The sequence below is a fragment of the Leopardus geoffroyi genome, chromosome A1 (assembly GCF_018350155.1).
Source record: "Leopardus geoffroyi isolate Oge1 chromosome A1, O.geoffroyi_Oge1_pat1.0, whole genome shotgun sequence".
Taxonomy (NCBI): Eukaryota; Metazoa; Chordata; class Mammalia; order Carnivora; family Felidae; genus Leopardus; species Leopardus geoffroyi.
Genome location: NC_059326.1, coordinates 151,210,777 through 151,224,519, shown reverse-complemented (window position 1 = coordinate 151,224,519; position 13,743 = coordinate 151,210,777). Strand labels below are relative to the sequence as shown.

Below are 13,743 nucleotides of genomic sequence, written 5' to 3'. Positions count from 1 at the left end.
ATCTTGTTGCTTAAAAACTAACAGTAATTATTATTTTCAATATCTTACTGAAATTTCCCAGCTCTTATATTTTAACACTGCCAAATGTTAATGTACTTTTTTAAGTTAGCAGTGAATAAGCATACCTTTCTAACTTTTTAGCCAATGAAACCTATTTTATGGTGTCAGTAAGGAAAATTCAGGCAGTAAATGAGGTCATTCACTGTGGGTAGGTTCATGAAATGACCAAAGTTCTGGACAATTAGCATTTTACAAAACTAATTATAGAAAATATATTTACAAAGAATTAAACATCAAATATATGGTTATTTAAATATATAGTAAACCTTACTCTTTTTTTTTTTTTTTTACTTTCAGTAAAACATCCAAAAATAAAATTTCAGAGACCATTTAAACACTGGATTTTTAAAATGTAACCTTTGTTAGAAAGAAAGATTCTGCAAAATGTCAGTGATTGAATGTAGGTTTAATGTTTGAGCACAGCATGTCATAATAAAACAAATGTCAGCCTTCCACCTTATTTTACAAATTTAGGACTCTTGGGAGAGCCAAAATACTGTGGTTGCTAAAAGTAAAGTGTGTTGTTTTGTGGGCCTTTAGCCTTTTCTCCTTTTGATCTTCCCCTTTAATCCATAGGTGGTCTGATGGGTGGAGACCTCACATCCGGTGCGGGCACCAGTGCAGGTGAGTAGACTTCTGTATTACAGCAAGTGTCATTGTTCAGGGTTCCTTTACTGGGTGATTTGCAGGAAGTAAGTCTTTTGAACAAAGTATAGAGATCTGTGAGATGCATGGAAAAATGGCCCCAAGAATTTCTAAAGCATTTTTATGAAGCAGGAGGGGATGGATAGTAACTTAGAAGAAAACTGTTAACCAGAACTTTTAATCAAACTTCAGCTAGTCAACATAATCAGAATTGAAAGCTCTGATCAAACCAATTTAATCCTGGATGCCATCTCTGGATGCAGAAATACCTTCAGCAAGCCTTGCCAATTGAATTCTGTGTTAATCATTTCACATTAAATGTGAATCTCTCTCCACCCAAAGAAATACCAAACTCCTGTACGTTTACTTCTAAAGGAGAATACATTTTTAAAAGGAGAGAGTGAGATTATAACCATTCAACAATATTGTTAATAAAATAAAGCCAATTTTGGCATTAAAATGAGCTCCTAGAGAATAGGAATACAGTGTACCCCAAAAAAGCTCTTTAAATATATTATACTCTTAAGAACTTCTTCCACTATGGCCAGTCACACTTCTCCACAGTTCCATATTAATTCATACTATTGTGATTATTGAGATTGATGTCATTTTCAGTGCAGAGATAAGACAGCACAGTAGTTTTTAATGCTCACTGCAGCTCACTATTGGCATAACAAGTAACCATGGTAATTCCTGCAGCTGTAACATGCTGTACATTTAAAATAGTACAAGACAGGCATGAATGACACAAGGTTATGTTTGAAATGTCAAAAACATCCAAGCTTATTGAAATATCCATGGACAACCTAATTAAAATATTTTGCCAGGGTCAAATTTACTAGCCTGCTAATTTTAAGAAAGAAGATAAAGAAAATCAGCATACAAAAACATTTTTATAAATATATCCACTTGGGGGTAATGTTTCTCGCTTCTGATATTGGCTCTGCATTAATTCAGTGAGTAATAAAGAAAAAGTACTAGAACTACACAGTGAATTAATAAACAGAATCAATGGCACTAGCCTCCTATTTTATCTATCTTTTAAACATTAAGTAGAGGCAAATTAATGAATAAACTCCATATACTATCTTGCTGAACAGTGAAATGAAGTACTCATTTTTACCCTGAAAAATACTTTGAGGTTTGTAGCCTCAAAATTACAAAACCAGATCAAAGCCAGACCAGTGTTTCTTGGATTCAAGCCTCTGCCAAAACTATGGTTAGAGAGAATGTTGGGGACTAAGAATTGGGGTTGTCACAAAGACCAAGAAAAAGATAAATTTAAAAAATGGTTTAGATGTTATGATATTTTATCCAGTATCTCGATGCTTTTATAGGAACAGCCAATAGTGGTGATTAAAGTTATTAGAAGTAGTAAAAAAATATATTGGGGGGATGGGTTACTTCGCCTTAATGGAAATAGACTCTTGTTTCTGCTTAATAGCTAGAATGCTTTAGGATTCTCTACTGAAAATAAGAAGTGTTTGGTTGTTCAATTATGCTGTCATTGTCAATTCTCTGACAGCCCACTAAGTTTAATGGCCCTCCAGGGAGAGAGAAGATACTCAATCCTGTACGTGTAAAAGTTAGCCACATGTATGGCTATAGCGTCATTGAACTAAAAAAATCTTACGAGCTTAGCAGATTTATCTTCCTACTTCAGGACCTCTGCCATAGACAGAAGAATCTTCTGCTTCAAAAATAGAAGGAAACAAGAAGGATTGCTCCATCCTGATATAATAAACATTATATCTGGATGAGTGTATCTCGTAGCCATGAGCATGTAACTTTCCCAGTTACTATAGACTTCTGAAAAGGTTATTTCCCCACTTTTCAAAAATAGAGGAAGCAGCCCTTTGTAGCTCTGGTTCCACAAACACCTGTTGCAGATGCCATTTAGTAGGCTTCAGCTTAGCTGTCATGTCCTGCTACAGGCTCAACCATCTTCCCCTTCTTTCTCAAACCCGCCAGTATCATGTGTCAAAGCTGAATATATCTGTGCTGATGTCAGAGAATCACATAACACCAGGGGAAGCAAGGCCAGCCAGAATGTCTCTGCATTTTCAGAAAAGAAAACTAAAGCAAAATGACCAAAAGGTATCTTCCAAATTTTGAATATTGTCATTGAAATTCAAGGTCTCAGATAAAGTTAGAAACTCTGAAGCCAAGTGTACATAATTACTTTTCAGTCTTTGTAATTTTTATTCAAAATCAAATCATCTCAACCTGTAAAGAGGAGAAAATACCATGCAAAAAAGAAGTAAATTTAACATTTAGTGTGTGCTTATAAATACCAAGAGACCAAAAAGATAAGCATTCTCTTTTTTCAGCTCAGCTTGATGATAAACTATAACATCTTTCCCATCCAATCCCCGAGCTATACCTCTCTCTCATTCCATCATCCAGTGAATCAAGTCTTACAAACTCAGCCTCCAAGGTATTTCCTAAGTCTATTCTTTTCTCTCCATTCCTGTCCCAATGCCTTGGTTCACGTTCATAGCAACATTCCAGGGCTGTTTCCAGAGCCCCCTAATTTGTCTCTCTGCTTCACATTATACCCCACTCCAGTCTCCCCATGACTGATTAGCCTTTCTCATCATTCATGTGCCTAAAATCCAGCAATGGCTTCCCATCTCTTTCAGAATTAACCATGGGCCTCTTATCTCTGGCCTAGCCCTCATCTCCATTCTTAAACTTTTCATTCTGCCACGGCCAGCAAGAACCCTGCACTCTAATAATAGCAGACATTTAAATTGCTCTTACTATGTGCTTTATAAAAAGTAACTCATTTTTTCTCATTATGGCTCTTTAATGCAGATACCCATATTATACCCTTTCTATAGATGGGGACACTGAGACACAGAGAGGTCAAAATAATTGCCCCAATATGGAACCCAGGCAGTCTGTCTCCAGAGTCCATACTCTTAACCACTTCATTGTGCTGCTGCTTTCCAAATAGCGTGGAGGCCACCTGCCTTCATGTATGCATTCTTGTGCTCCTTCCCCTCAACTTCCTCTTGATCCTGAGCATTCCTTGTCATCCCTCAGAATTCAGTCCAGCCATTCAGGAATTTTTTTCTTCTGGAAGGAATTATGCATCTCTATTCTTCCATGGCAGCCTGTGACCACATCACTTACCTCATTGCATTGCAGTTGCAATGTCTGGGCATACATCTTCTTCTTTTTGTTTTAATGTTTATTTTTGAGAGAAAGAGACAGAGCATGAGTAGGGGGGGGCGGACAGAGAGAGAGGGAGACACAGAGTCTGAAGCAGGTTCCAAGCTCTGAGCTGTCAGCACAGAGCTTTACCTGGGGCTCAAACCCACAAACCGCAAGATCATGACTTGAGCCAAAGTCAGACGCTTAACAGACTGAGCCACCCAGGTGCTCCTGGGCACACATCTTTCTCCCGGATTCTCAGCCCTCAAGGGCAAACTGTGTCTTTCTTACTCAGTTTGGATTCCCAACACAACACATAAGATGTAGTCTATGGCAGATGCTCCATTAATGGTTGTTAGCTGAATAAAGGAAAAAATGATCTACTGGTTATAAATTGTAATCATGTTGATGCAAAAAAATGGAAGAATACTTCAAAGAAATAATGTTAATTTTAAATATGAAAAGATAGACCCTTGATCTGTAGTTTACAAAAATAATGTATTCTTCTGATACTTATACAATGAATAGTGAATTATTTGATTAAATGGATGAGCAACATTGACCAATAAAGTTTTACTCACTTTTCTATCATGCTAGAAATCTAAAGAAATGATATGCTGCAGTAAATGAAATGTGTGTTGGTACCTCAGACCATCACAAATCACCACTTAAAAAAATTAACCTCTTATCACTTAAATTGAAGCAATTTCAAAGATAAAGGCAAATGGTAATTAAGAAGTAACAGGATAGGTTTGCACTCTTGGTAGAAGGGAAGTATACAGCAGGTCATTATATAATACATTAGTAATAGTGGCATTTCTAGGTTTCAGTTCAGTTATTCATCCACTACTTAGTCCTTTCCTCTCAACAACCAAAATCGGAAGACGCTGCTTTTCAAATTATATTTTGTCATATCTCTGTGTATTAAAACCTTTAACATGCTAATCTTAGTGGTTTTTGAGGATTGTTAAAATCGAGCTCGGTTGAGGTTTTATACTCATTAGATTTGGGAGAAATAAGAGGTAAGCATTCTCTTTCTCAGCTCAACTCGATGATAAAGTATGGCATCTTTCCCACTCAGTCTGTGAGCTACATCGTGTGTTGGCTCCGCCTCAGGGCCTCTTGTGCACGTACCGACTGATGTGGTACACGCACAACAATGCCTTGTGTTGGATTATTCACTATCCTATTAGTACCCTTTGTTTTCACTTTGATAACATAGTTACTTTTTATTGTGTAGGAAGTACCAGTATGCTCAAGGATTCATGATTGAGACAAAAGAAAGAGAGAAAGAGAGAAGGGGAGGGATAGAGAGAGAAAGAAAGGAGAACCCTTTAGGAATCTCTTTGAAAATTTAGAATTTTACAATTTACATAGCTATTTGACAATAAGGCAAAGGAGATTTATGTATATTGGTTAATAATTTTAATTGGCATTTATTGTAAATTAGATATAATTTTATAAAAAAGAAACTAACAGCTGTTTCCTTATTTTGATTGTTAATTGTTTACTATTTTATGCATTTGGTTGTCAAGCGTTGTCACTTCTGGAATGCTTAATTTATATCAGCTAAATACATGGAGACTCGATGGTGACAGTGTACTGCTGTGGATGAATCACTGAGCAGTGAATAAGGAGCCCCGGCTTCCAGGCTTTGAAAAGACTCCATCTAGCACGATCTTAGGCTGTGACTTTGAACCTTTGAACTCAGTACACATATTGGGGATAAGACACAGATATCTTTAGCGCCTTCTTACACCCAATGTTTTATGATTATATGATCATAGAACTTCACTTACATGACTTTCTTTGTAATTATTGAAAAAGAAAAATTTAGCGTCTTGTAAAATAGAACTCAGAAAAGGAAAAAAATCATACAATGTTTTAATTATCCTGTACCAGTACCATTGTTTTGCAAGTATTTGTTTTTTGAGAATACTTATCAAAAATTTCTTGGCTGACTTTCTTATCAGCCAAAAAGACTTCTCTGCAATTCTTACTCAGTGATTTAAAATATCAGTAAAGTAGTTAAAAATTCAGTCTAAAAGAATTGGCTGTAACAAGTTTACATTTTTGTAATCTAACAATACACAAATTCAGACTGTAATATTCAAGAAAGAGAGATGGATGCCATTTAATTGCTTTCAAACAAGAAAACTACTTTTGTTAGTATAAAATATAACTTTATATTACTTTTTTTAAATACTGTTAAGCAGCATGTGAAAAAAATCCAAATTAATAGTTGGATTCTTGTTTTGAAAGTATTGTTCTGTTAGTTTGAATTATTCTGAATAAAAATTCTAAATTCATTTGCAGTTTTACCTTAGGAGTTCACCCAAAACATAAAGATCCAACAGCATTGCTTTATTATTATCTGTGAAATTAACTAACAACGATATTTTTAATCCAAACCAAGGTTATCTAGAATTATTGAAAAAAAAAATACTTAGTCCCCTAGTTGGATAATCTACATCAGGTGATACTTAGCCATCGCCAAGAAAATCAGTAGCCACTTTCCATATACAGGACCTGGAAAATTATAAACTGTACCTTGACACCATTCCTTAGGGGCCAATGTTGAAGTGGGAGAGGCAAGTCAAAGAGACAACAAATGAATGTTACAGGCAAAGTTAGGATATCATAAAATCTGCTTTCAACCCCTTTAGTTTAACTTAGTTCCTTGTTTTAAATTTTTTAAAGTTTGTCTATTATTGAGAGAGAGAGAGAGAGAGAGGGAGCGGGGGGCAGAGAGAGGGAGACACAGAATCCAAGGCAGGCTGTAGGGTCTAAGCTGTCAGCACAGAGCCCGATGTGGGGCTGGCACCCACAAATTGTGAGATCGTGATCTGAGCCGATGTTGGACGCTTAACCAACTGAGCCACCCAGGCACCCCTAGTTTAACTTAATTCTTAAGGAGTTTGATTTCTGCAGAGAAAAACAAAATTTCAAATTATAGCTTCCTAGATGAGTGTTTAGCAGATTTTAGAGCCCTTAGGGTATCATGATTTCTGTCCTCACAATTTGTATATTTTTTATCCCCATCTTTCTATTATATTCAGTAAAGCAACGTAAAAATCTGTCTCTTCACTAATATCCTATTGATTTAACCTGAGAGTGTGACTAATAATAAAACTTTGGTCATTTGTAATATTAATACAAGCGGTTTAATATTTCCCCCTAAAATACTACTTTACTCAGCATTTGTCTTTTTTTCTTTTAACAGTTCTTTTTCCTCACACACTGTTGGTTTTTCTTCTCCTTGTTTTTGGCATCATCATAAGATTTCATTTGGGGATACTACAGAAAGGAAAACTCTTTTCAAAATCATTAGTGATATGAAATTGTGCATCCATAGAGGGGAGATGCTGAAGAAGGGATGTGGTTAAAAAAGCCCCTCTTTTGGAAATCAGTTTTTTACCTACCAGGGACTTTCTGGGGCTTCAAGGCTGTTGGCCAAGAGTGTAATTTGCTGTTTTTAGACAAACTTTTGCCAGTCACTTAAATTTTAAGTTTAAAATTCGAGTGTGTTCACTGGACTCTCAATTCAAAGAGTGTTATAGTCATGATACAGTCTCGTTTAAAAGAGTAAATCAAATACATTCCTTTAGTTTACTTTAAAGGAAACTGTATTGTACCAAAACCTGGATAGACAATTTCAATTGAAAACCTATGGATGTGTCCACAGGATGCTTTACTATTCACTGTGTTTATTTATTATTGTTCCATTTTAATTGTTTAACTGAATTTTTTACTCGTTAACTGTTTACTAAACACTGTGCCCTCCTGTCACAATTTCTTGACCTTGCCCTCCATTTACAACCTCCAATTATGACGAAGAACTGATTATGCTGTATTGGTAGTGTAGGGAGAAAACAACCTGTGATACTATTATAGGTTATTATAATGTAGTAATAATGGCAAATCTAAATCTGTGGTCAATTTCCATATTCAAAGATGGTAACATTAATTTTCATAACAATCATGAAAAAGGACCCGGGTTAGTTTAACCTTAAGCAACTCAGAGAAATCTACAAGATGGTGGAGCAAATTCTTGTGCAAGCAGTAATTGGGGGAAATATTCCAGAGGCAGATATTCCAAGAAATAAAATAACCAATGAAAATACACGATATGTCTAGGATGACTTTACTGCCCTCGGGAAGTCTGTGAACTCCCATTTTATAGGATTGTTGTGAAAATCAAATGAGGTAATGATGCAAGGCAGCACCTAGCACAGTTTGCGCACCAGAGTAAGTGCTTGTTAATAAATGTGAGCACTGTCAGTATTACAATTATCTATATTCTTAATTTCCTAAGCAAAAACTAAAGGTTAGTTTAATGTATTCGCAGTAATAGTAAATGTTCAGTAAGTGAGTAGTGCACCAGTAGGCTTCGCAGAGATGTCTGCCACGGCCCCTACCCTCAAGGGTGGGAATAAATAAGATATATTAATAAACCAAAGGCAGAATCAGAGTGCAGTGCAACATACTTCCCTTTGAACATTATCATCTTCTGATGTGTTTGTAGCAGTTGTGTAAATGTTAAAACCACAAGTAATTATTCTTTCTCTTCTGTCACATTCTCTCTAATTTGTACTGTCTCAATATTTTTGTTTATAAAAATGACTGAAAGAATGAGCGATTGTGTCAATAATGAAGACACCCCCTCATTTTTAGCAAAGAGACAGCCCCAAAATCTCAAGAAGTGAACAATTAAGTGAGTCATAAATCTATCATTCATTGTTAAGTGCAATTTTTTTAAGGTAGCAAGGTTCAGTATCATTTTATGGTGCAATTAAAAACTATCCCTTCAATAAATCAGTAGTCAAAGTAGAATGATATTTTGAGTGCCTTTGTGCATTGAAAACATCAGGTTGTCAGATTCTTCCTTATTTGCAAATGGAGCTTTTATCCCGAGAAATACAAGGATGCGTTCTAAATCTGAAACATCTGGGTTTTGTAATAATGTAGTAGAATCAGCTTGTGTTCTGGATTCAAATAAAAACTGTCCCACTTACCGACAAGTCACGGAAGCTCCCTGAACCTCAGTTTCCTTATCTGTCAAAAATTGAGAAGATATTGTCTGACCCACATGACTGTTAGGACAAAGGAGAGAGTGGTTCGCCAAAACAGACCTGCTTTGTGACAACAGACTCTCAATCTTTGGAAAAACAACTCAGTGAGAAGTAAAATTTCTTTACTTCTGCCTCACAATCCAGAGCCTATTGTATGTGCTAAATGTTCAGTGCTCAGTATCTAGTTGGCTGATAGACTGTTAATTTCACAAAAGATACTAAACAATACACATCCAAGAGACATCAAGGACAAGTGGGGTAGATATGAAACCCGTGAAGGTCTGGTTCAGCATCAGGGTGACATGGTCAAGCAGAAGAGGCAAGCTCTTTTTAGAATGTCTACTGCCCTCTAACTGGTACAGCCAAGAATAGTCTTGGCTTTTGTGTATTCTTGGAGTATTTTTCTAAGAATACACCACAAAAGACACTGAGGTTTTACAGGAGTCTCTTCATAGTCTAACATTATGCATTATTATATTATTTCCCTAAGAAACCCTCAGATAGAGTGGAGACTTTATTTTATGTTTAAAAATCTGTAATCAGGAGTCTTTACCAGGATAAGAATCAGAAAATTTGCTTTGCCCCTATTCCACAGGAGGCATATTGAAATTTTCATCATTCCCAGATTTCTGACCTCCAAATGTTTTGTGGTTGCCTTTTGCCTTAGAGCCATCCCATGAAAAAGATCTCCTTTTCCCTCAAAAAAAAAAAAAAAAGATTGTGATTCACAATAGCTGAATAACATAGTTTCTAGCACTTTTAACAGGGTTTCAGGCATTCAGGGCACAATGAGTGTAAGACTGAAGTCTAGAAGGTCATAATATTTTTCTACTAAACTATTTTAAGTGTATAGCTTCCAGTAGAGCAGTGGGTTGTATGAGCAAGTTTACTGTATACAATTTAAGGTAATTGTATACAGCAGAAAGATGTATGTTTGAGATATAAAACAATGTCCTGATATTGGAAAGTAACTTATCTTAAAACCTTTAAAAACTCAGATATAAAATTAATTGATTGTAGTGAGCATTATTATCTATGTGGCACCTTTAGTTTAATGAGACTGTATGCTGTAAATGTTTTTAAATTGTTCTAATGCAAACAAACAAACAAAAAACAAAAACCCAGGTTGATAAACAAAAACTTTTGCTGAAGTAAAAGCAGAAAATAAATATCAGAGGTTCAACTTAATGTTTTTCTTTGGCGGTTTGCCCAAAATTCCAAAAAAAACAAAAACAAAATCAAAGATACCATTAACAAATTACTAAACAAAGTCAGTTTGATACACCTATGTATTAGAAATTATTTTCTAGGTAACAACTAATAACAGATACTATAAAATACTGAGCATTTCACTATCGTGTTAAGTGGTTCTGATGGAAACTGGTCTCTTAAATTGACAATAGGTACATAAATGTCTCTACCCTCCATTTCAGGGAGATTATTGACTAAAATATTACAAAATCTGCCTTTAAGAGCATATTTAATCATCCACTTGAAATAGCACACTGAAAGTTAAACAGTTGTTCTGGCATTTAGTGTTGCTAAACCCAATATTTCCTATTTGTAAATATTTATTTATCCAGGAGACCAGAAATGCGGTTCGGAACATCACCATTCTGTGCCTCTTTGTATAAGTTCAGCATTTTCTGAACCAACAATGCCATTTATGACGGCCAAGTTGACCATGTTCCTAAAGTTCTCACATCACCTTTGGCTTAGGAAGACCCTGTAGGTCTCACCTCCCAGGTCTCAGACTTGACTTGTTTCCTCTCTTCCTTTGTATTCCTGTAATTATAGGGTGAGATTTGACACAGAAGGGTTTTCAAAATCCCAGAATGTGACCAATTCTCAGGGAACAGAGCTCTGCTGTGCTTCAGAGCATGGACTCTGGACACACTTCTGGTTCAGTCATGGCTCCACCAGTTAATAGCTGTTTGACATTGGGCAACTTGCTGGACCTCTATGTTGTCATGTGTTCTCATTATGTAACACAGGGATACTATCAGTACCTGAGAGGGTTGTCATTGCAAGGATTAAAGGTGTTTTATATCCATGTAGAGTAACAAACAATCATATAGCAATTACTAGGTGCCTGGTACTATTCTGGGTCCTCAATGTGTATGCTTGATGTTGTTGATACTATTAGTAAATAATACTCTATAAAGTATTTCATATTGTTAATATTATTGCATGGTCATATTGGCACTGGCTGCCTCAGGCAAGTGTGTGAGAGTCTCTGATTCAGATTACTTTTATGCTTCTCTCACACTAATGGAATCATTACCTAGGGCTAAGAAAACTAAAGCTCAGTATGGTTGAAGGAATTCTAAATCCAGAACCTGGGTTTATCTACTTTATCCTCTTTTGTCTTTGACTCCTGTCTGCCTTGCAGATCTTTCCAACCCGGCTGCCTTACTCCTCATGTGTTCTGTGGCAGATGAATCCTAACTAGCATCCCTATAGCAGTCTAATCTCTAATCTACCCCTTCCGTGGACACTATTTCCCTGTCACACACTTAAGGATGTCATTTACCACTTGCAAACTAACTTTGTTCCTTCTCCATAGTATAAAGTTTAGTAAAAGTTTAGTGTAAAGTCTAGAGTATAAAGTTAACATGATCTGAGAGGTTTGTGTTAGTCAAGCCTACTTTTCCAGCTTCGGAAGGCTACATATTCTAAAACCACCAATATTGTGTCCTCATGGGAATGCTCATCTCTCTCCAGTACAGTTGTGACTGGGAGATCTGTTATGCATTCTCTCTCTCCAGAAAGTCTCTCTCTGGACCATCTAATAAAATTCTATTCACTCTTACTTACGACCCTTCCACCGTTTTTTCCTAGGATATCATGCAGTCCATCTTTTGGAGGAAAGCTCTGTATGAGTAAATTATTGTTGAGAGTTATAGAGACAACCTATGGCAGTAAACATAAGCACTCATCAGTATAGAAGAAAAGATGCAGGGCCTCAGAGTTCCCTTTTTCATCAGGGCAAATTTCTACTTTATTTGAGTCTACCACTTGCGTTTAGCTAAGGTAATGTCCTGTGAAATGATTAACAGGTGCAACAAGTGAAGACACAGCTTTCAATTAACTCTCTATAAACAAATTTAGTAGTTGGGCACTTGGCATGACTTCTTGACTTCAATATTACATGGTTGATGAACAGTTTGTCTCAATGGTGTCCTTGGTCATCAGTGTGCAATCATTACCTCAAATAAGAAATGTTCTCAAGTAGTGCATAGAGGAGACACCCTCAATATTTGAAATTAGCAAGTTCCATATTACATTTTCAGTTCTCTTGTCACATTCCCTCAGTAACTTAACTTTAAGTGCCATTCCTGAATAATTCCTAATTTTTCCAGCATAGTCTGTGTATACGTTTTGCAGGCATCTGAAACACTTAAAGAACTAGTCTTCTGCGTGTATCACTGCCTCTAATTGCAGTAGTGTAGAAGAGAATGCATTCAAGGTGGGCTGCGTTGTCTGAAAGGCTGTCTGAACTCTCATGAAAGAGTTCAAATTCATTTAAGATGAATTTGAATTCAGGGGCGCCTGGGTGGCGCAGTCGGTTAAGCGTCCGACTTCAGCCAGGTCACGATCTCGCGGTCCGTGAGTTCGAGCCCCGCGTCAGGCTCTGGGCTGATGGCTCAGAGCCTGGAGCCTGTTTCTGATTCTGTGTCTCCCTCTCTCTCTGCCCCTCCCCCATTCATGCTCTGTCTCTCTCTGTCCCAAAAATAAATAAACGTTGAAAAAAAAATTAAAAAAAAAAAGATGAATTTGAATTCAGTGGGAGAGAAAACACTGCTAGAGCAAAGACTCAGGCATATCCAGAGGACTGAGAGCTTGGCTGTGGACAGTGGAAATTAGGTGAGATAGAAGGGGTCAAACTATGCGTAGTTCTGAGAGTCAAGCAGGGCCCTGGCCCAAGAGTGTTAAGTATGGACGGAAAAAGTAACATGATAGAAGCAGCACTTTAAAAACATTTTTAGAGAAAATCTTGAGACCGTACATCAGATTCATTATCACACATATGCACAAAAGTTGGCATACAGATTTAGAGGAGCTTACAGTGTGAAGCTCATCTTAAGTCCTGGCGAAGAACCTTTCAACTGGAGACCAGGGACCCTGATCAAAGACTTAGTCAAATGGTGATGAAAGCCTTACCGAGGATGGTGGCAGTGGAGATGGAGAGAGGCGTTTCTCAAGAAAATTTAACAAGATTTGGTATCCGATTGGGTAGGGAGCTGGGAGATGAAGCTAGTCAGACATGACAATTTGGGAGACTGAAAAAAAAGATTTTGCCAATGAAAAAAATTAGCCTCAGTCCATAAAGACTAGTTTCTGTTTTGTGCTTATTAGTTTTTCATGCTTGTATTTATAACTGAAAGTCCTGGGAGGAAAAAGAAAAGATTCATGTCTAAACATCCAAGTAAGAGAAAGTTTTAGAACTTTGGGCTCAAAGAGAGCTACATACTCAATTGAGCTCTGTGAGACAAGGCAAAATGTCCTCCTCACAACATCTTAAGCCAGGAATATGTTCTTTGAATTTACAACTTCTTAAAATAGGAGTCAATAAAAAAAAAAAAGCAGCAAGTGTTTTCAAGTTAACTGGAGAGAAAAAAATTTTTTTCTCCTAACACCACATTTCAAGTTTTGTATATTTACACTAGTTTTAATATGCATGTTTAGAAACGTGTAACCAATCGAGGTAGATTCTGTTATCCTTCATACAAATTATATTGTGAATGCTTAACTTGTTTCATTTTATGTGAAACAATATTTTTAATCAAATCAAACTATAAAACGA

General features: G+C 36.5%; 1 protein-coding gene across 27 annotated transcripts in view; it reads left to right on the top strand.

Annotated features, from left to right (window-relative positions):
- MEF2C (myocyte enhancer factor 2C) overlaps positions 1-13,743 on the top strand; it is a 172,308-nt gene that overhangs the window by 141,216 nt on the left and 17,349 nt on the right. For all 27 annotated transcript variants that reach the window (XM_045497457.1, XM_045497449.1, XM_045497596.1 and 24 more), the window contains one exon: positions 637-684. In XM_045497457.1, the coding sequence (XP_045353413.1) occupies positions 637-684 (48 nt within the window). The remainder of the gene's footprint in view (positions 1-636; positions 685-13,743) is intronic.